This window comes from Aythya fuligula, chromosome 5 (assembly GCF_009819795.1).
Source record: "Aythya fuligula isolate bAytFul2 chromosome 5, bAytFul2.pri, whole genome shotgun sequence".
NCBI lineage: Eukaryota > Metazoa > Chordata > Aves > Anseriformes > Anatidae > Aythya > Aythya fuligula.
This window is the reverse complement of record NC_045563.1, coordinates 64,571,779-64,592,862: the sequence shown is the minus strand read 5'-3', so window position 1 is coordinate 64,592,862 and position 21,084 is coordinate 64,571,779. Positions and strand designations below refer to the sequence as shown.

The following is a 21,084-nucleotide window of genomic DNA, read 5'->3' as shown; positions in this document are numbered from 1 at the left end:
TCCACGAGCATCACATGAACGCCCTGTGCTGAGAGGGTTGTGATGCAGGAAAGAAAATGGATGGCTGCTTTCTTCCACATCTAATTTGTTTTGCATACATTTGCATGTTGGCCATAGCCCCATTCACATTACAGCTCCCATTTGCGAGCTGCAGATCGTTTGCCAGTCAAAGCTGGCGAGTGTGCATGTGTGTGTCGTGTGTGTGTGGAGGGAATCCAAGAGTCGGGATTGTGCAATAGAACTTGCATGTAAGAACAGAAAGAAAACAAAAAGGCAGTAGCCACAATTGTGTGTGTGTAAATGAAGGGCACAAAGAATCTCTGCACCTTTTAAGACTGCTGGAGGCACATGGAGATAAATTCGGGGTGGGGAGGAGGAGACCACAGGCGCAAGCCATTTCTGAACACTGATTACATGGGTAAATTGTTTGTTCTAGTGTATCACAAAGAGAAGGAGCATTATTTTTCATGCTACAGCTGTTTTGAATAAGAATAGGAATAAACTTAACCATCCTCCTCATGTTACTTACCACTAATTATGGCATATATTTACATCTATAAAACAGTGAAATTTTGGGGGACATAATTTAATGCCCCTTTATTGTGTAGATTCCTTTATTTCCAACCCACATTTGAAATTCAAAAATGTTTAGGACTTCAAAGCATCTTTAAAAGCTTTCCCTAATTATAATATGCATTACTTTCTAAAACTCCTAGTTTGCATTGCTGATTCCTGCAAATAGAGGCATTCATTTTAAACATCAATTAATATCATCCATGCATCTTCTCAGATGAGTTTTGGCCTTTATTTTAGAGTTGCACTGGGTTGCACTAAGCATTCCTCAGTTTGGAGACTAGTTCAAGCTCCTGCAAACACACACACAAAAAAAAAAGCCAGCAGCTCAGATCAGTGGAAAGCCTGAAAGCCCAATATTAATTTGTATCAACTGCCTTTTTTTTTTTTTTCCCTACCATTTCACTAGTTAGAAAACATCCTTCCTCCTTTTAGATGTATTTGCTGCCCATGTCTCTTTCTGTAGCTACAGAAGTCAGAGTTCAGGTGTGGCACAGAGCATGTGTCAGTGTCAAGATACACAAAATCCACAGCCACACTATGGAAAGGTGTGTCCACACCAGCACTAAGGATGCCAACAGAGGCATGGAGCCTGCTGTGTGGGTACTGAAGCTGACAGAGAAGTCAAGCAGAAACAGAATCTTGCCTCAGCACTTGCAATCAGAGCACAAAGCAAAACATGAGAGAAAAATAATTAGCTAAAACAGAAGATGAATTTAGTCTAGGCTGTATCAGACAGCTACTCATTGCTGAATTAATGTTAAAAGTGCTCTTAGTAGCAAAAAGTAGTTGCCAAGCTACGATAGACAGGGGTAAGTTACGAGGAGTCCTAGAAGTCCTAGAGCAATTCCCTTGCTGGAGTTGACGGAGATGTGTGCCCTAATAACAGCTGAGTCAAATGTCTTTATTGGAGATGTGTACCACAACTTTCATGCAAGAGAAAACAGAGAGCTGGGGGGTAGAGAGCTGGGCAGTTGGCATCTGGGGCCAAGAAGGCAAGGCCAGCAATAATGTTTTATTTTGGGATAAGGCTGGAGGTGTGATCCAGCATTGACTTTTTTACTCTTTCAAGAGTGTAAGTATAATAGTGCTAGATAATTTATGGATAGTAGCAGATAAGCATTAGAAACAGAATAAGCATTAGAAACAGCACTAGAAAGTGGTATGAGTGGAAGGTTAACCATTGAAAGAAACCAACAGAGGCAATGTGTTGATTTAGCTTTTAGATAGGCTGATGAGAAAGTCAAAGACCAGAAAACTTTGAGGGCTTTTCACAAGCCACACAAAACAGTTCAGGCACAAACTAACCAACAGGTACGTTGACCTCATTCAGATTAAGATCAGATGGCACAAATCACACCTATTTGTTTTACATAGATTGGGATTATTTTGTTAGTGACAATGTTAATGAAGCAGGATTGTGCATTCAACCTGCACCCAGACAAAGGTTTCATCTCCAGATACTCTGAAACCTTGTCTGAATTCCTTGTCAGTGTTCTAGGAGATAACTTCTACATTTATTTAAGAGCACTTATTTTGATTTTAGTTTTATACCTCTGTAATCTCCAGTTTCATATCATCGTGTCACATAAATTTCCTGTGCCATATTGTAGCTATGTTGTTGCTTGTTTAATCATTGTACTGAGTGCATAAAATGGTAAGTAAAAGCCCGTCTCTCAGGTGACGTCCTTCCCTGCACTGGTTCCTAGTGACTGCCTGGGATAAACAGAAGACGATTTACTGCACTCAAGGTACAAGACAAGGACCTGAAAATTGCTTAGCAGGGCTGTGTGGTTGGTTATGGGATAGTGTAAATAGAGAAGACTCTTCCTTTTATACCTTCTGCACAGGTAGGTAGGAGGAGGTCCCAAGTGTGGGATGAAGCATACCCACTTCCAGCACCCGGCTGTATCTCACAGGAGATACAACTGGAATGAATCATTAAACCTTTGCAAAGCTGAAGAGCTTTGCTCTGTATTCAATACCTGTAATACTTTGCAAAGTCAACTCCACAGTTGCCAAATGTCTTCTTGCAAGATCTCAGACCTTTCACTTTGTAAAAGGTGTGAACCTTTTTACCTTTATCACAAGGAGAACTGAAAGGCACATGTGCTGCTGAGAAGCCTTGAGTAGAATTACATGGGAAAGAGCAAGAAGAATATTCTTTCCAGTTACCAGAGCTAAACTACTTTCTGCCTTGGTCATCCTCAGTGCGAGTGTTCCTTTCTGGTCTTTCTGTTTCCCAGCCTTCTTTTGCACACTAGATTTCATGACAAAACAGAATATCCTTTTTGCCATCTCCAAGGACATGCCAACTTCTCTTTAAATCTGTTTACAGGCTCACCATCCCTTCTGGCATCAAACCCTCACCTTTGCTTTTACATTTCCATATGCAGCAACATCTGACTGCTTCCTGCTGTAACCTTCAACTCCTTTTACTCAGTCCCTGGTTTTCTTTGCTGAGTCCCCTTGCAGTGCTTTCCCACTGTAGTGGGTTTACGTGGCAAGGTTTTGGTAGCAGGGGGCCATAGGGGTGGTTTCTGTGAGAAAGATCTAGAAGCTGCCCCATGTTTGGGAAGGGCCCCATTGTTTTCCAGAGCTGAGCCAATAAGCGATGTTGTTTTGCGCCTCTGTGAGAGCATATTTAAGACAGAAAAAAACGCTGTGCCACACAGCAGCTGGGAGAGTGAAGGGAGTGAGGAACGGCACCAAGGTCAGTGTAGAAGGAGGGGGAGAGGTGCTCCAGGCGCCGGAGCAGAAGTCCCCTGCGGCCTGTGGTGAGGACCATGGTGAAGCAGGATGTCCCCCTGCAGCCCATGGAGTACCACGGTGGAGCAGGGTTCCACGCTGCAGCCCGTGGAGGAGACCACGGTGGAGCAGGTGGCCCTGCACCGACGGAGGCTGCCGCCTGTGGAAGACCCCTGCTGGAGCAGATTCCGGGCCGGACCTGTAGCCCGTGGAGAGGAGGCCACGCAGGAGCAGGTGACCTGGCAGGAGCTGCTGCCCGTGGGGGAGCCAGGTTGGAGCAGTTTTCTCCTGAGGGATGGACCCCGTGGTATGGACCCATATCTGGAGCAGTTCTGGAAGAGCTGCTGCCTGTGGGAAGCCCACGCCGGATCAGTTCATCAAGGACTGCAGCCCGTGGGTGGGACCCCACAGCACAGGGGATGAGAGTGACTGAGAAGGAGCGGCAGAGAAGAAGTGCTGTAGACTGACCATAACCCCCAGTCCCCCGTTCCCCTGCGCCACTCGGGGGGAGGAGGTGGAAGAGAGTGGATGGGGGGGGAGGTGCTTTTGGTTTCTTTCCTTTGTTTCTCACTTCTCTAGCTTGTTAGTAATGAGCAATAAATCTTAGTATCTTCTTATGCTGCGTCTGTTTTGCCTGTTACAATAATTATTGCGTGATTTTCTTGTCCTTATCTCATCCCTTGAGCCCTTTTCACATATTTTCTCCCCATTCCTCTTTGAGGAGGGGGAGTGAGAGAGCAGCTGTGGTGGAGCTCGGCTGCCCACTCAAGCGGAACCATGACACCCACCTGTACTTATTTACCCAACACAAATTCCTATTCCTCTTTTACTCACATTACAATCAAATTCCACCAAAACCTGGAGTGTCACTGGACACTGATTGCTAGGGTGCACTCAGTAGCTTACAGTGCTGAGCAAACTACCAATGGTTAAATGGTAATAAAGGGAGGAGACAATAAACATGATGGAAAGGAAGACACAGTTAAATACAGGGTGAGGGAGGATATTGTGAAGAAGTAAAGCAATGAACAGAACCTGGGAGAAGTTGAATGTTCATAGTAAGAGGAGGTAGTGTATGGTACAGAGGGAGTGGATACTGCTTCAGAAGTGGATACTGAATTTAAAAGAAAGGACAAACTCTGTAAGTTTAACCTGTTTTCTCATTAATAAACTGGAAGTTACTAAAAGGATCAAAAAGACTGCCAACAACCTTTGCCAGCTTTACACTGGTAATAGACTGTTTTAGAACAGTTTCTCAAGGCTTCCCAGAAAAATGGCAAGTGTCCTTTTTTTTTTTTTTTTTTCTTGAATAAATGTCCCATTGGGATGAAAGAAATTAAGAGAAGGACAGTGAGCTGACAGTTTGGGATCTAATTCTCATGACTAATTAGAGAGCCATTTTCTATTTTTCCTATATATATATATATATTTCTAGCTGTGTGGGCAACTGGTGTGAAGTCTATTTCTAGAGAAGCATTCATCATGACTCTTGCTGCTCCCAAACACTGCCTCTGTCACGCTCCCTCTGCTTGTGCATGCTCAAAGAGAAAGAAAATCCACTAGCCTATTTTAAGGCCATGGCTTAGGAAGGCATTCCTACCACATTTCTAATGTGTATGTCAGAAGGATGTTAGCACTGTATGTTTTTTAATCTCTAAGTTAACACAACACAAAATTGTATTAAAAGACCATTAAGTTGGAAGGCACGGTGAGATTAGGAAATGTTAGATTGAAGTTGTCTGCACATCCTGACTGCTGAACTGTATCATGATGTAGTCTTTAGCTACACAACTGCACACTCGCCCACTGAGCAACTATGCACTATTTCGCTTTATTTGCATCATTCAGTGTAGCCCAGTCTCTGTTTCCTGCACACTACTCAAAAATCTGTGCTGAACACAGAATTATTAATTTGATAAAGGTTTTCTTCATGGCGTTATCTTTTTTCTTAAGAAATGTCAGTGAGCTTCATTTTTCAATGACCACCTGAAGTGAAGGGATGGCATCATCCCCAGATTACAGCTGGGGAACTGAGGCAAGAGGGTTAAAGAGGTGCACTGCTTGTAGGATATCAAGTAAAGAAGGCTAGTACTTAAATAAAGTCATAAGCACATCACAGACATTAATGATCCAAAGAAGCTCTCTGCTGGCTTTGGACACATCTCTTTGGGCATTCAGCACAGCTGAAAATCAGTTTCCACACGGCAAAGAAGCAGAACATAAAATACATCAGTGAATGCAACACAGATCTCTGCTGTTTCTGTATCTAATGTAGTCTACAGCTTGTCATTCTCTGTGAGCTGAGAACAGGCAGGCAAGGTGAGGTTCATTTTGCCAGTGGGTTTCACAAGTACTTATTATGCAAAGTGTATTGGTGAGGGTCCTTGGTTCAAGCCCAAGAATTTCAAGGAAAGGTACTATGTGGTTATAGACACTTACCTCCAAGCTCTGTTTCTCTGCAGCCAGATTTCTTGTGCCCTTATGCTTGTCCAATTCCCAGCTCTTGCATACTTGTCTCTGTGCCTTCAGTCCTACATTCTCCCAGAGGCTTCTTATCCCAAATGCTCCCTCTTCCTACTCCCTACCTCTTTTTGACCCTATATTCTCACCTGCCTTGGCTTCTGGTTTCTGTTGTGCTTGTTTCTAGTTCTCCACTGTGTGCTGTTTCTGGTCTCTTTGTTCAGCCAGCCCTCAAGCACTCATTCTACAGCTCCCATTCCCAATTTTAAGCCCCATGAATTTCTCAGTAGATTTCTTTCACAGTCCAGCACAGCTCCTGCTCAGTGGTTTATCTCTTCTGCATCCAGATTTGAGAAAAGAGAAACTCATTCTCAGTTCCCATATCTGGTGCCACAGAAACTTGGCAAGATGTGAAGTCTGGGATATGTACAAGTTGGACCACACAGATAAACTTTCACTGAAAACGATAAACACCAGGAAACCTAATCATAACCAGTGCTTCCAGATCAACCTTTTCTGGTTTCAGCATCAACCTCTCCACTCTGTAATTAGTCCCTACATATTACCCCTCTCACTGAGGCTTTAAAAGTTAAATTTAAAATATTTAGCTGATAACTGCCAGTATGAAAAAGAGTATATCACAAAAAGGTCCCTAGCAAATCCATGAGTAGAAAAAGTTTCAGTGGAAACATAAGGTCCAGCTTGGAGATTTGACAATCCTCTTGGATGAACCTGTAACATCACCACCGTGTGGTTTTGCAAGTGCAACAAAGGAGATCTGATGTATAGATGAAAATCATCAGAACTGCATCACATATTGTCCAACATCTCAGCCTTCCATTCAATTTTTTTTCTGCTCCTGGTTGCAACTCATATGAATAGATAATAACTTTTGGAGCAGAGTCCCATGGCTCACTAACAAATAGGCAAGGGGAAAACAGATGTGCTCCAGCAACCAAAAAAAAATTGCTAAAAAAAATCGTGGAACCCTCCCAAGCATGTGATCCTACTGCACATTTGGTTCAATTCCTACTTGGTCCTGTTTGTGAAAGTGTGGGCTGATCTCAGGTCTGATACTTGTATTATTTGCATTTGGCAAGAGTTCAACATTTGAAACACTAAAAAGCAGTCTTGCTTCCGCTGCTTCTCTGGTTGGTCTTGGACCACTAGATGGCAGCTCCCCATTTACAAACAAGGGCTCTCTTTACCTGTTTGTTCCTGCCCAGCAGCTGTGTCAAGCACAGTTGAGGCACGCATCTGCCCTTGCATGTTTTCTGCAACACAGATGTCTTGTGGAGCTGCCAACCAGAGTGGCTTTGGGCCAGTGACCTACCAGGATATACAGCTTTGCACTTTTAAATGACAACAGAAGAAATTTTCATGAGCACCCCTACGGGTGCTACATACTAAACCCAGACCTTATTGATAAGAGAGGTTCTCCATGTTACATCTTACTCACCCAGAATTTTACAAGGAAGAAAGCATTTTGGGGCCCCTTCCCAAACAATTCCTTTAGACCGCCTTTCTTTTCAGGAAATTTGTCATAAATCTGACGAATGTCCACCGATTCAAGCAATGGATCACTGTAAGAATGGTTGGCGTGTCCAATGTGTACGAAGAGGTGTTTATTGTACTGCAAGAAAGAAACAGGAAAATCAGTGCTGTACAAAGAGAACAGAGGTTTATTAAGCCACGGGTCTGCGTGTGTTCCTGCAGAAGGTAGCATGCTTTGATGGATTAAATGACTTGCACATTACCTCTGAGATTATGATTTTCTGCAATATGATTTCCACGAACAACTGTAGTGACTGTGGAATAGCCCCTTGTGAGCAAGGGTCAACATCAAAAAACTTGTGTCTCTACTGCAAACCACAGAACATAGATAACTTCAAGGGAGTAATTTACAATGAGAGACCCAGCGGCAGCAAGGCGATAAAGTGCCCTTTCGCAGAGTGTAGTAAGATGGATATGCTTTAGAGGAAGCCTGTTTCTGCCTCTTCAAGCCATGCCTTTTAATTTCCCGTATCCTGAGCCTAGATTTCTGGTAGTGCCACATATCCTGCACCTATACCTTACCTGTTTGTCTACTAAAAAAAAACAACAAACCTCTATCTATAGCATATGCTAACAGCACTTAACAAAAAAGGGAAGGGAGTTTCTTTTAACCCAAGAATGACAGTAATGAGAAGGCCAGTCAGTCTGTGTTGCTGTTACTATAGAAGTGGACGTTCCTGTATGCCCTCCAGTATTTTCACCCATGTAATATTAAAGAGCCAACCTTTACTTCCCTCAGGAGTGAGCTCCACTGACAACTATCTGTGCCAAAATGCATTCCGCTTCCATTTCCCTATTTCTTAGCTTCATCCCACTGCACCTCATTATAATCACAGGAATCACCTCAGCACCTTTTCCTGTTTGGGGGCAAATCCTTGGCCTAGTGGAGTCCAACACGGTTGTAGGGGCTGCCATTTCCCCAAGATGAGAGCACCTTTTAGCACCTAAAATGCAAATGGGAGATGAACCACGAAGCCCCTCCACATGTCAACCAGCAGCTCCCAGCATCACACAAGCAGATTGAAAAAGCTCGAGAGAGCCATGACTAAACATTGGAGCTTTTACCCATGCAGATCACAAAACATTTTGCTAACTCAATTAAAGGAAAACTGATATGCAGTCAATGAACACTAGAAAACCCTGTCATATTGAACAGATGCTATATATAAGGGACAACTCCCAACTGGTAAGCACAAATAAAATATTTAAAACCCCAAAGCAGACCTCATTTAAGCTATTTTGTTTATAATATACCTGCTGAATGAACAAATTGAAATGACAAATCTAAATTAATTGGACATCCACTTAGGGTCTTCCTTTGGTGTAAGCAGAGTCTTCCCTAGCAGATGTCCAAAACTCTGGGGACAACAAATAGACTAGTAAGATTTCTGTACTTAGGAAATTAAATTGAAATCTATTTAAAAATAATCTAGCACAGTGAAAGAATCAGGGAACACTCGACCCTGTTTGTAGCCAATGATGAGATACGGTCTGTGCTTTTTACATGGTTGTATTTATTTTTTCATTTTGTGGAAGGAAAAAAGAAAGTATAACACTGTGTAAAGGTGTTTGCAAAAGCAAGCCTCAAGTTCAATTCATCACATATGTGAACACCAGTTGCACGGACTTTCCTCTTTCAAAATAATGTCATCCAAGCTTCTTCTGTGCACAAGCAGAAAACTAAGCCTGTACTTAGGGCATGTTGAGCCTAAAAGGGACAGAACTAGTCCAAAGAAGCTTCTACCATGAGAAGGAAAGTGTGTATGGCAGAGAAATAAATATATGGGCAGGACTGAATATGCCCATGAATGCGGGAACAAGTCTAGCTTGTGAACCGATCATTTATACAGGGATACTGGAAATCATTGACCTGGTTGCTAACCACGAATGATTATGATAACAGTGACTGTGGTCAGATTTAGCATTTTAGCTTACGCAGTAGTGGCAAAAATGGATTTAGGAGACATTTTAACTTGGGAAAAAAAAAAAAAGCAAACATATGAAAAGTATCATGGCTACAACTTTTTTTTTTTTTTTTTGACACCATTGTCACATATTTAGCTTGCAGTACTGTGACTAAATGATGAAAAGTCATGCTGGACGCTTCTTATGTTTCTTGCTGCCTACTGACAAACTTAGATCTCAGTAAAATGCATTGGTATCCCATATACCTGGGAGCTGCCACAAAACCACAAAACAGACTCCAGGAACCTGCTCGTGTTGTTCGTCTAGGCTAGCCAAGAGCAAAATGCAGGCAAACAGGGCATGCCCTGAGTCACATGACATGGTCATTGATGGAAGCCTTGGTGTGGTCAGGTGAACATCTCTCAGCTTCCCAAGGAGAATGATGAGAATTCTCCTGGTGGGGGTAAGCAATTCAGCCTTCCCTCATAAAAATTAAACCAAAACATTTTCCTTCCCCTGCAAACCTTTAATGTGCCTCAGAGTGCTCCCTCTGGGGATGTGAGATGCTCCAGACCATCTCTGCTCTCCCTTGTTCAGAGCAAGGGCTGAAAAAACATCCCCACAACAAACTACCAGGTTATTACTTATTTTGAGATTGTTTTCTCTCAGTCTTCTCTGCTGGAGTTGCTCCAGCTTGTACAAATAAAGCCGTTTTTATTGGAACAGAACTGAGATCTCAGGTTCTCCTGTGCCCAGGCAAGTGTCCTCCCCCGGAAGGTGTCTCTCTCTCTCTCTCAGGCCCGAATGTCGCTGCAGAGTGAATCAGGAAGGGCAAGCAGCATTGGCAAGTATAAATTCCCAAGGTAATTCACATGTTGTACCTTATGCCGTACACCAGGAAAATGTATGATTTTCTCGGTATCCAAACTCCAGTAAAAGCAATCACGTTTATAGGAACACAGAGCATATCAAGAAGTCTTTATGCTGTTTTAATATAAAAGCAGCATAAAAAAAATCAGCTGTAAAGCTACCACAGTTGTCTGCTGAGCTTACCAAAGTACCAGATGCTGCTGCAGCAAAATTTCTGAACAGGTACAGTAGGACAGGGGGTATGACATCACCTGACAACATTCTTAGGATGGAAATGTTTATTTTGATATCGCTATGTGTGATTATTTTCTCCTTACGTTGCTACAATTCCTATACTAAGTACAATCATTACTAACCTAATTAGATATAGCACATCTCTACAAACTAATAAATGATAATATATTAAGAGCAGGGTAAAAGGGTACTGAAATGATCCTTATAGTTCTCATACAAACTCATTTCATGACAGATATTTATGTGAAAACAGAAGCAAATAAGCTAAGCTGTATGCCTATATTTTTGAGCCCATTTGTGTTTGAAAATCTTAAAAACTCATTATTGTCAGAATTCACTGTTGTTTTAGACTGTGTATTGCCATCACTGAAGTATATTAGGTGCTGAGGAATTTACTCATGCCATAGCATTTTAAGGATTTCTGTTGGGCATTGGGGCAATAATGTGCTTTAGCCGCTGTAAACCACCATAGGTCAAATCCTGTATTTTCTGAAGATAAAAACTACATTAAAATGTACAAAGAACATTTCCAGCTACTTTGTCTTCAGTGTCTGCATTACACAACATGCCCTGGAGATGGCCGCCTCTTACTGAGCTCCCTTCCTTAAAAAATTCTAACTATCCAAAGAATGCAGTAAAGCCATGAAATATGACTGTTTTCAAATAATACCACAAAAAAAGTCCACTTAGGAATTTAAAAGAACCAAGACAAATTGCCAATGGCAGGGGATGCATGCATTTAAGCTGGAGCAGAACAAAGACAAATCACCTACATTTGTTTTATTAGCCCGTGTATATTTCTGTAACAGCTCCTCGCAAATTTTGCACTTATATTCTAAGGCAACAGCCATTCTGGTCTGTGAAATGAAGATTTGCAAATTGCTACAGCTATCTCCTCTGCTGCATCCTGCGCTTCCCTACACACATGGAGCTAATGCCAAACCCGTAGAGGAACAAGTTTTATTAAACTGTGACTGAGGTGCAGACAGCAGTGAAGACAACTCTTCCATGCCCTGGCACAGGTGAGCTGGGCACGCAGAGGTGCTGGGACGCTCACTCCCTTGCTGCTCCTGTCTCTTGGGGCTATGAGGCCCTACAAAACCACAGTGAGCAGCATACATAGGGCAAGTTGCTCCCCGAGCCCCGCTGAGGCTGGGTGCCAGGGATGAGGAGCAGGGTGGAAGGCAGGTGGCCTAAGGTGGACCAAGTCCCTCAGTGAGGACTCCTGCTGGGCTGACCCATTCATGAGCACAGGATGCCTGCTGCACCCAGGGGCACAGCATTACTTACCCACAACGCACAGGCGCGTTCCTGGGACTCATACCTGCAGCAGCTGGCTGCTGTGACCACCCCTGTGCTCACCCTGTTGCAGCATGCACTCGTGGGGTGGTCGAGTGGGATGGGGACATGGCTGCCATGCCCACCCCACGTGGCCTAACAGCACCTTGCTCACTGGGCTATGCTGCAGCTCAGCCCAGATACCCAGGGGAGGGCAGACAGGCAGCTTGAGCTGAGAGAAAATGACACTGCTCAAGTGCCAGGCCCTGGGCAGTGGTTCTGGTCCATTTCTGTAAAAGCATGCTGCTGCCTGTGAAGCAACTGTACTTTTGGAGGAAGAAGGAACCAGGTGGGACAGACTGATTAAAAAACAGTCACCGGTACATCAGCAGTCTATGTGCTACTGTATAACTTATACCCTACCCAGACACAGCACTGCTGTCTGTCTGAATCGTGTAAACTTCCTGCTGATGGAAGAAAATCACAGTTGTTCTGCCAACAATTTTTCTTATTTCTACCAGAACACTAGTAACTGACTATTTCATTGCCATTGCTGTTGTCCTCCACTGAAGCAGACTGGGACTTACATTTATAATACTCTACTACTGTACCTGAAATCCTTACCAATTCTGTTGTAAAGGTTTCAACATTTCCATGAGAAATGTCAGTTGACCACCCTGTGCTTGTATGTGAAGATACAACTGCACAGTCTCCCTAGTTTTTCAGAGACATCCACCCATTCAGTCGCCTGTCTAGATCTGCTCTGGGATAGATTTAGGAATGTGCTGTGAAAGATCTTGGACAATTTTATAGTTGCAGAAAAGGGGAGGTAGGAGCTGAGTGAGGCAGAAAGCTGCAGAAGAGAGGCAGGGCACTCCCCAGCCCTAACAGATTAATGTTGTCCAGCAGTTCCCAGCCACTGCCACTGGAGTCCCAGTGTGGAACTGGGACTTGCTGGTTGGGCAAGGTGCTCGTGTTTTCGTCAGCTTTCCTGCAGCAGTAGAGATGCATCCTTCAGTTCTGGCCTGCTTGATTTGAGACCCCATGGTCCCAATTGCAGAAGTGCTGAGTGCTCAGATGGGAAAATTATGCCTGAATATAGGAAGCTCTCAATAACGCTATTGGAAAAATCAGGCTCATGACAAAGCAAAGTGGACCCTCAAAATCAGTGGCCCATTCATTCTTTTGCACCTGAACTTCTTGGTTTGTCAGATGTAAGCAATAGTACGCCTTCGTCTAAAAATTACTGCACTAATACAGCTGTGAAACGCAAATGGGGGAAATTATTAATTCTGTTTGGAGGAGTTCAGACAGTGCTCAGCAAGCAGGGCACAGGGCCACACATTTCAACAGAAGAAAACAAACCGCTGAATAGATGCATATCAAAGAAGGGCCATTACATCTGCACTGAATGAAGGAGGAAAAAACCAACATGGGAACATGTAATTAAATTCTGCACTGCAGAGCAGCCGCATGAGGACACTTCCCAACTTCTTTTCAATTTTGGGGAACTGCTAGGGAAGGAGCAGGGAGCAGGGTGGACACCAATGCAGCCAGGTGCAATGCCAGGGCAAGTGCAAGGGTGGAGGTGAGGGGCTCAGCGTGCAGGCAGGGCAGCCTGTGGGAATGCTGTGCCCTCCTGCAGGGCACATTCGTGCAACCTTAAAGTTCCCTGGACCAGCCCAGGGCCCAGGCAGCCTCGTGCAGTTAATGTCTCAGCTCCTTTCACCTCCCAGGCTTGGGGCAAGTGTGGTGGGCAGGGCTGGGGAGTGGCCATGGCGTGGGGCCCGGCAGAGAGTGCTCACAGCACTGCTGCCACTGCTCCTCTGCGCTTCTTCCTAACCAGCAATTTTTATTTTGCTGGGAAGTTTTCAGCAGCAGCAGTGGTGGATTTTGAGAAAGGAAGTGAATACAGTCAGGCTCCCACACTCCTTCCACACATCCTCAGTGCTTAATGCGAGCAGACTTCAGTCCCTCCGCCCACTGCATGCATTTTCAACCTAGCACCCTCCCTTGGAGCACTGGGGTTGGTGAGCTGGCCTGGGCCACCCAGCACTTCTCCGTGAGGTCCTCTGGGAATGGCACCAGCGGAGAGCGCTGCTGCAATGCTGCAGTTTCGAGTCTGGAGTCTCTGTCAGTACTGGACCCCCCTAAAGTGGTTTACTGGCACTTCTAAACATACACACCTAAGGATGAACGCTTTCCAGGGTTTGACATTCACTACCCAGGGACACTGTGCAGTTCCCCAGCACTGCAAAAGAAATGACCCTTGCATTTTTTTAAAATTCTTCAGATTTTAGATTTAAATGACCTACAATCTTGAATCTGCCACTCCAAGTCATTCATGCAAGTGTGGCTTTGCTTCCTCTTCCTTTGCAGCACAAAGATGCTAACCAAGGCTTCCTTATGGCTGAAAAGCTGAATTGCTCATGGGGAATAAAGAAGGGATAAACAATGCTTTTAACAATTGATACTGTTAAAAAATGGAGGATTTCTTTTGAAAAGATAGTTTTTGAAAATATCACTTTTGAAAAGATCACTTTTCGTCACTTAGGTGGTTTGATTAACTTTGGTGAATTTTACTGCATTTGGCTAATAATGGCAGGCTGTTTTTATGGCCCTTTCACAATTGCTTTCACTTTCTGGTTCTCAGGCACAATTCTCTCTGGACTCACAAAGCCATTTTACAACAACAATAAAACCTGAATTAAAACATAAAGAATATTTTATTTCTTTACCACTTTTCAAAACACATTTTGAAATTTGGACTTAACACAATGTGAAAGCATGGTTAGGTAGGTTAATACTGAAAAGGCCCATCAGCTGTGTTCTTTACAGGACTAAGATGTTTAAGATATAAAGCTGTCTGAAATGCTTGTACTCAAATGCAGCAGTAAGAGTGTGAAACCTCTAAGAGGGAGAGAGAAAAAGGGCTTTTTTTTGTTGTTGGGTGGTGGCAAGGTTGTGTTTGTTTGTTTGTTTGTTTTTTCCTGATGGAAAAGCAGGATTTAAGGCATTTAGAAGAAATTGGAGTTATTATCTTTTCAGTGTTAGTCTTTGAACGTTGTAGCTACTTGTGTAACAGGTAATTGCCTAGATCCCTTCTAATCTGCTTGCATGCTCAGTTTGTATTTGTTGGGGAACATGGGAATATTTCTTTTAAGCATTTGTCCTGAAATTTCACAGTACTAATGCAGTAAAAATGGGAAGCCCCTATTAAATAAAGCCTGCCTTGAAAGTAACAGATTGGTATATAAATTTGTTAATTGATTGAAAATATAGTTATATAGGATTGGCAATAATGAAAGGTAACTAAAAGGAAGGAACACTGGTGCTTGGATGTAGAAGGGCAGCTTCTAAGCACCATTTAAGAACTGTGATTGAGCACTAAATGCCACAAATGGAAAATACAGCTTGACATTTGTAAATTGAATTGATTTTCATGTAAGAGGAGCAGTAATTTTACCCATCCTTTACTGCAGAATCAGTATTCCAAGATTTTGCAACTGTGCCATCTTATGTCTTTCCAGATCCACTGCCATGCAGTTACAGTGAGGGGTGCTTATTATTTCCTTTCTGTATTTTTTTCTTTTGTAAATGGAGCAATTTTGTGGCTAGGCAAGGGAAAGAAGTCAACAGCCCTCAAAAAGTGAGAGGACTCTACAGAACACATTTCTGACCCACCAGAATGCCCACTCTAAATTAACATAACTGCCTGACATTGAGGGGCTTTTTGTACTTTTAAACACCAATTGCCATTGGAAGAACCCCAGAAATGTTTAATGTCCCACTCCTACAATGAATTCTCTGTCGGTGGACCTTTATGTCCATGCACAGCCCCATTGAATTTGCAGGGAGTCAGCATGTGCAGACAGACCTCAATTTCTAATCGCTGTACAGGAATCTAAGCTGCAAGGGGCCTCCCAGGGTCATTGAGTCCTGGCCCTAGGTACCATGTCAAAAGTAACCTCTTTCAATGAACTTCCAGGTTACATTTTAAAGTGGAATCGGTCTTTTTGCCCTCACTACTATCAGGCTTTCTGGCCTGACTGTGGGTTAGAGAAAGGAGGAATTGTCTTTTTCTTAATAAAATGTTGGAAATGCATTTGATCAAAATAATACTTTGTGTCACTTCCTGTTTAAAGTCAGAAGTGTAATGAACATATGTCCATCTTTCTTCAGAAGACAAATGAGAATGCTTTTTTCATGTTCATGTCAGCAAAGTCACAAAGGTGTACAGGAGATGCAGTGACCACAGCATGTATAAACAGCTTCGTACACACATTGTGTGAAACATGCTTCTTGCTTGGCTTGCTGATTTTATTATTTAAAAAGTAATGGAAAAAATCCATTCTACGCTGTGCAAAACTTCCATGCAATAAAATGTTTCACTGACACAAAGATGTGTAGAACTACAATCAGAATTCGTATTTTCTGCAACAGTGCTAAACAAGCCTGGGGCTGGCTCTCATAGCTGCGGAAGGCTTTTGGTGGCTGCTGGAAAAGTCCCTGGCTGAGGAAGGGGCAGGCTGAAGGGAGGCAGGGCCACCTGGGGCAGTCCTGCAGACAGGAGCAGAGGTGCTCCTGCGGCTCTGCCCAGTGCCTCTCCCGCCAGCACCATTCTATGTTTGCCTGGGAACCATTTGTGTTGCCTTGTTGTGTTTTTCCTATGTCCTTGTTTAGAACCATATCTAAATAATCAAACTTATTCAACTGGAACTAAACAATTATGCTGAAGAGTGCAGCATGGGGTAACCAGAAGCCAGGGAATATGTCTGCAGTGTCGCAGCATGGTCAGTGGGAAGGTGGCACTGCAGGGACGTCTCTCCTTCCTGGCCCTGGGTGCCCCCGTCCCCACCCTGCGCCTCCCCTTCCCCAGGCAGTGACAGTGATGCACTGCCCAAGGGGAGTTCAGTCCTCAGCTCCCCCTGGTGCCTACAGCGCAGGGATAGAAAACGACCTACATGGGGCTTCATACATGATGGGAAATTGACTCTTCTTTGTTCCATTATTTTTGCAGTGTTACAGCATTTAAGACTCTGAGTTTTTAAAAAATGAGTGTGTGTAGTTTCACCCTTCTGCTTCTTTAGTAAACCTCCCACATTTACAAAATGGGTTTTGCAGCAGTTATGTTTGCAAGCTGAGACAAGTGCCGGTGGACCTCCCTGCACCCTCAGGAATTCCAAATAGTATTAGTTTACTCCAAAAATGGCTTTACAGCATTTATGGGGGCATGCTGGGTTTTCTTTTCTGGCCCCCACACCTCCTTTGCCATGCATGTGGAAGTGCTGCCTTCCCCGCAGTCTGCACCTGCCTGAGAAACGAGAACCTCAACATGTCCCCAGTTGCCAGTCCCATGCACTGCGCACAAGCACCAGCTCAGTGGCACCTCCTGTTTCCCAACAGCATCATCCTCTCACTGCTGGTCAGTCCTGTTGCCAATCTACCTGGGCCATTCAGTTGTTTTCATGTCACAGACACCCGCAGAGCCACTGGTCATCATACATTATCTGGTGGGAGAGTACTTGTTTTGAGGGAGATCCTTCTCAGAGGTAAGATGTAAACGTTAATTGTTCACTGAATTCCTTCATTCGCTCTCTTTTGTTATGAAGACACAAAGAGGACCTACACTATGTAAGCCCATACATTTTGTAAACAGCATTACATTACAAAAACCTACAGAAAAAGGATTGTTAGGTGGCATACTTAGGCCCTGGCAAAACCTTCAGTCAAAATACAGTGAACTGCTTTTCCATTCACTTGCAGTGCAGTAACAGGGAGTATTGCATGGCTACATCCTACCTTACCAATACACTGGAGGCACACATGTAGTGTCCTGGCATGTGGCAATGTGGGTATGGCAGCATCCATAAATCAGTGGGCATGTTACATGGGCCACTGAGGCATGGGCTCTGAAAACCGCATTTCAATAAGGCTGCCCGTTGAGAAAACCTGGATGTTATGTTCACAAGAAGCACAAACCACTGTCTGGATGAAACTGGGGCTCAGGTGGAGAAGGTGTTCCAGCTGTGGCTTAGCCTGGAGGACACTAAGCTGAAACTAACAGGACAGAGGGAGGTGGGTGGTGCAGGTCCTGCTTGAACTTCTGCCAAGGCCACCCACAATGCTGTGGCCACGGGTGATGCCACAGGGCTTTGCAGTCAGGGAGTGTGGGGAAGTCTGGCCAATGACACAGTAGGAAGAAGGGATGTGCATAATGTACATGAGAAACACTCGGTGCGGTAAATTTGCACGCTAGAAGAAACAACTGTGATGAGAATAGAGGCCGTGTGGGTGCAGGTCCCTTCACCTCTGGGAAGGCACTTGACCCAGGGGTGACTGCAGCAGCAGTCTGCTTGGAGCGGCCCACAGGAGTCAGGGCTGCTGGGGGAGTGTGTGCATGGGGGCCCCAGGAGCTGCCTGGTGGCAGCAGAGACTCAGGGAAACCATGCAGCACTGAACCTCTGGGCAGGAACTGAGGAAATGGTACCTTCTGCCAAACACCTCCTTCCTCAAAGTTAATTGAACCTGGCAAAATGGGACATTCAGCAACCCAGCACACCACCACATATTTAGTATATGAATAGTGGAGATATGGTGTATTTTTGTTGGGTTGTTTCTCTGCCAGGAGCATTCCCCTGTTGCAAGGTTTCTGGGCTATGTCTCTGGTCTCCATTATGCAGGGTAAACAGTTGCTGGATAACACCTCTGGCCAGAGCCCATAAATGCTATGGTTTCCAGTACTTAATTATAAAGAGCAAGCGATAGCTTCTCTCTGCTCCAAGCTACTGTATTTTACCAGAAATCTGAACAAGAATGGCCTGTCTATATCACCCATTCATGCCATTATTTGCTTTTCAGAAATTATCTCAATAAAAATCCAGGTTCGAGCTGAAAGAAGCTCTTCTTATTTTTTTTGTGACACTGTAGAAACAGTGCTAGGCTACTCTCAAATGTCTATGGTAAACATATCATGATTAATATCAAGGTTCAAGGCTAGCTAGAGTAGAAAAAAAAATTACAGCCAACTTCACAAACTGCCCTTGCAGGTACAGTATGAAGACTGAAAAACAAATCAAAACCAAAACCTTCCTCAAAAAAGCACGAAAGAAAACAAAAAATAAAAACAAACAACCAAACAAAAAGAAAACAAAATAAAGCAAAAAACAAACAACCAAACTAAACTAAACTTAAACACCAAAACATTGGATTGGGCCTTAAGACACAAGATCAAGACTCAATGACTGGACATTTAGACGGGTAACCTTAAAAAAAAAAAAAGTGATACAGATGAATGGTATATGCTTGGAAGGCTTGAACCAAAAAGGACTGTCCTAAAGATACCCAGAGGATAACCCTAAAGTCAGGTTTTTAAAAGGCCATGTATATTTTCTATGCAAGCCCTTAATTTTGTTTGTTAGGAAACAGATTAAGTTGTAACTTATAGTTTAGTTATTGAATTATTACCAAAAACATGATGTAATTTGGTACAACTGCTGAAGTAGATTAACAATAAGGCATAGTGAACCATGTCTGCTTTCAGAGAGGCCTCTTCCTTCAGCAAATGGAGTAAGAGTGAGAAAGGAAAACGTGGTATCACAGTGAAAGGAATATTACACCAAACAATGATGAACACAGAAATACCAGGTGTATTCCATCAGGCTTAGCCCTAGAAAACATAATGGGAAGCAAGTGAGGAAAGCTGAAGCTGAGTGGACGCAAGAGGAACACTTACTGATTCAGGATCCCTCTGCTGTTCAAGGAAGGCTGAAAACTCCACCAGCCTGAGCTTGGTCGTACCAATCGATCGGCCTTGCCATGCAGGGACCGAGGGAGCTGGAGCTGACGTAGGCTCAAATCCTAAAGCAAAGAAACCATTTTCATGAAGAAGTTGGTTGTTCCTCAGTTTAAAATGTCTGAATTAAATATTATCAGGAATCACCCATGTAGCCCATTGGTCATTCATATTAATTTTAACAAGAATTCAGAGACTTAAAATAAGAAAAACAAAAAGCAATGTGTAGAAAACAAGGTCCCAACAGAGTAAGCTAATGTTTGTTTAATTAAAAGATCTGCTGCTTTGTTTGCTTGGGCTTGTAACTAACCATAGAACTTTTGTTTAAATTATATACTAGATTGCAGAGATTTCTAGAAACTTCACACGGACTTACAGCTGACCCTTCCTTGGAAACAGGCAGCAAGACTCAGAGGAGATATTACTGCCTTGGGAGTCAGGAGAACGGGCTTCCATTTCTGGCTCCTAATGTGTCACATTACAAGTAAATCACCTCTTTTTTTTACCTGTTTCTCCTGCCACTCTCAAATCCTCTCTCTGCTATTTAGAGTACAAGCTTCCCAGTGCAGGGACTGTCTCTTACTATGTATTTGCACATTGGGTTCTTGACTTCTTTGGGAGCTTTTAGGCATCATTATATTACAGATAATAATACATAATTACTGTAGAGAGCTGAATCATACTCTAAAAAGAAAAAGAAAATTTTAAATTGATAATAAAGAGGGAATGACATGATCTAGAGAGAGAAGGGATGTTGGCCACCATTTCTAATTCACTTCAAGAGAATAAATAAATGCTATCTCTTGCTTCTCATTGTGGAAAGTTAAATGAGAAGGAAACAAAACAGTAAAGAAAAAAGAGAAAGGCTGTGTCTGAAAGGCAGAAACTGATCTTGGGAGAGACACAGGCACAAGAAAGGTTAGAAAACCAAGATGAACCTTAACTGGTTTGAGAAGCAGGGAGAGGTCACAGATAGCGGATATGCTCATATCTCACAGCAGGAGTTTGGGAGCTGGCTCCAAACCTCATATTTAGGCAATGAAGATTTGAGGCTTGTGTGAAACAGGGAATTACAAAAGTGACTGGTTAGACGTGAACAGGAATTCTGATGAACAAAAAACTATGTATGATTTCTGGCTGATTTTGAAAGACTAACAATCCTATTTTGAAAGAAAACATAGAATAAAAGAAGATGATTCTGAATGTGTGACTTAGAGAACAATTTAATAAATAAGGAATATCAAAAGAAAGGAAATAATCAAGGATGCAGAAAGTTATAACTATTGTACGGTATTATATAGCAGGAAGTTAAAAACTAAACAAAACGTATGAAAGTGTCAGAAAACTGCAGGTCAGAGTCAGAAGTATGTGTAGTTTTGGCATGGGAGATGTAAAGTTAATTGTCATTTACAAAGAAATAATACACTTTCCTGAAATTATGCATGAAACAAACATGGGAAAAGGAGTATGGAAGTAGCCGTAGAAAGGGCTTGATTGGTTTGAGCAAAGGAAGTCACAACAAACATTAAGCACTTATCAAAGCGGTACCAGGCAGATCTGAACCTTTTTGTGGAGGGGTGGGGGGGTGGGAGGGTGGGTGTAAACAGTTATCAACAACCAGATGCATAGATGTGTCTTGTACTTAAGGTTAAACATAAATGGTTCTG

General features: G+C 43.2%; 1 protein-coding gene across 8 annotated transcripts in view; it reads right to left on the bottom strand.

The window, feature by feature from the left end:
* Positions 1 to 21,084, bottom strand: part of TEAD1 (TEA domain transcription factor 1) — a 159,352-nt gene that overhangs the window by 12,324 nt on the left and 125,944 nt on the right. For all 8 annotated transcript variants that reach the window (XM_032189321.1, XM_032189323.1, XM_032189322.1 and 5 more), the window contains 2 exons: positions 19,358 to 19,482; positions 7,241 to 7,414 (listed from right to left, as the gene is read on the bottom strand). In XM_032189321.1, coding sequence (XP_032045212.1) covers positions 7,241 to 7,414; positions 19,358 to 19,482 — 299 coding nt within the window. The remainder of the gene's footprint in view (positions 1 to 7,240; positions 7,415 to 19,357; positions 19,483 to 21,084) is intronic.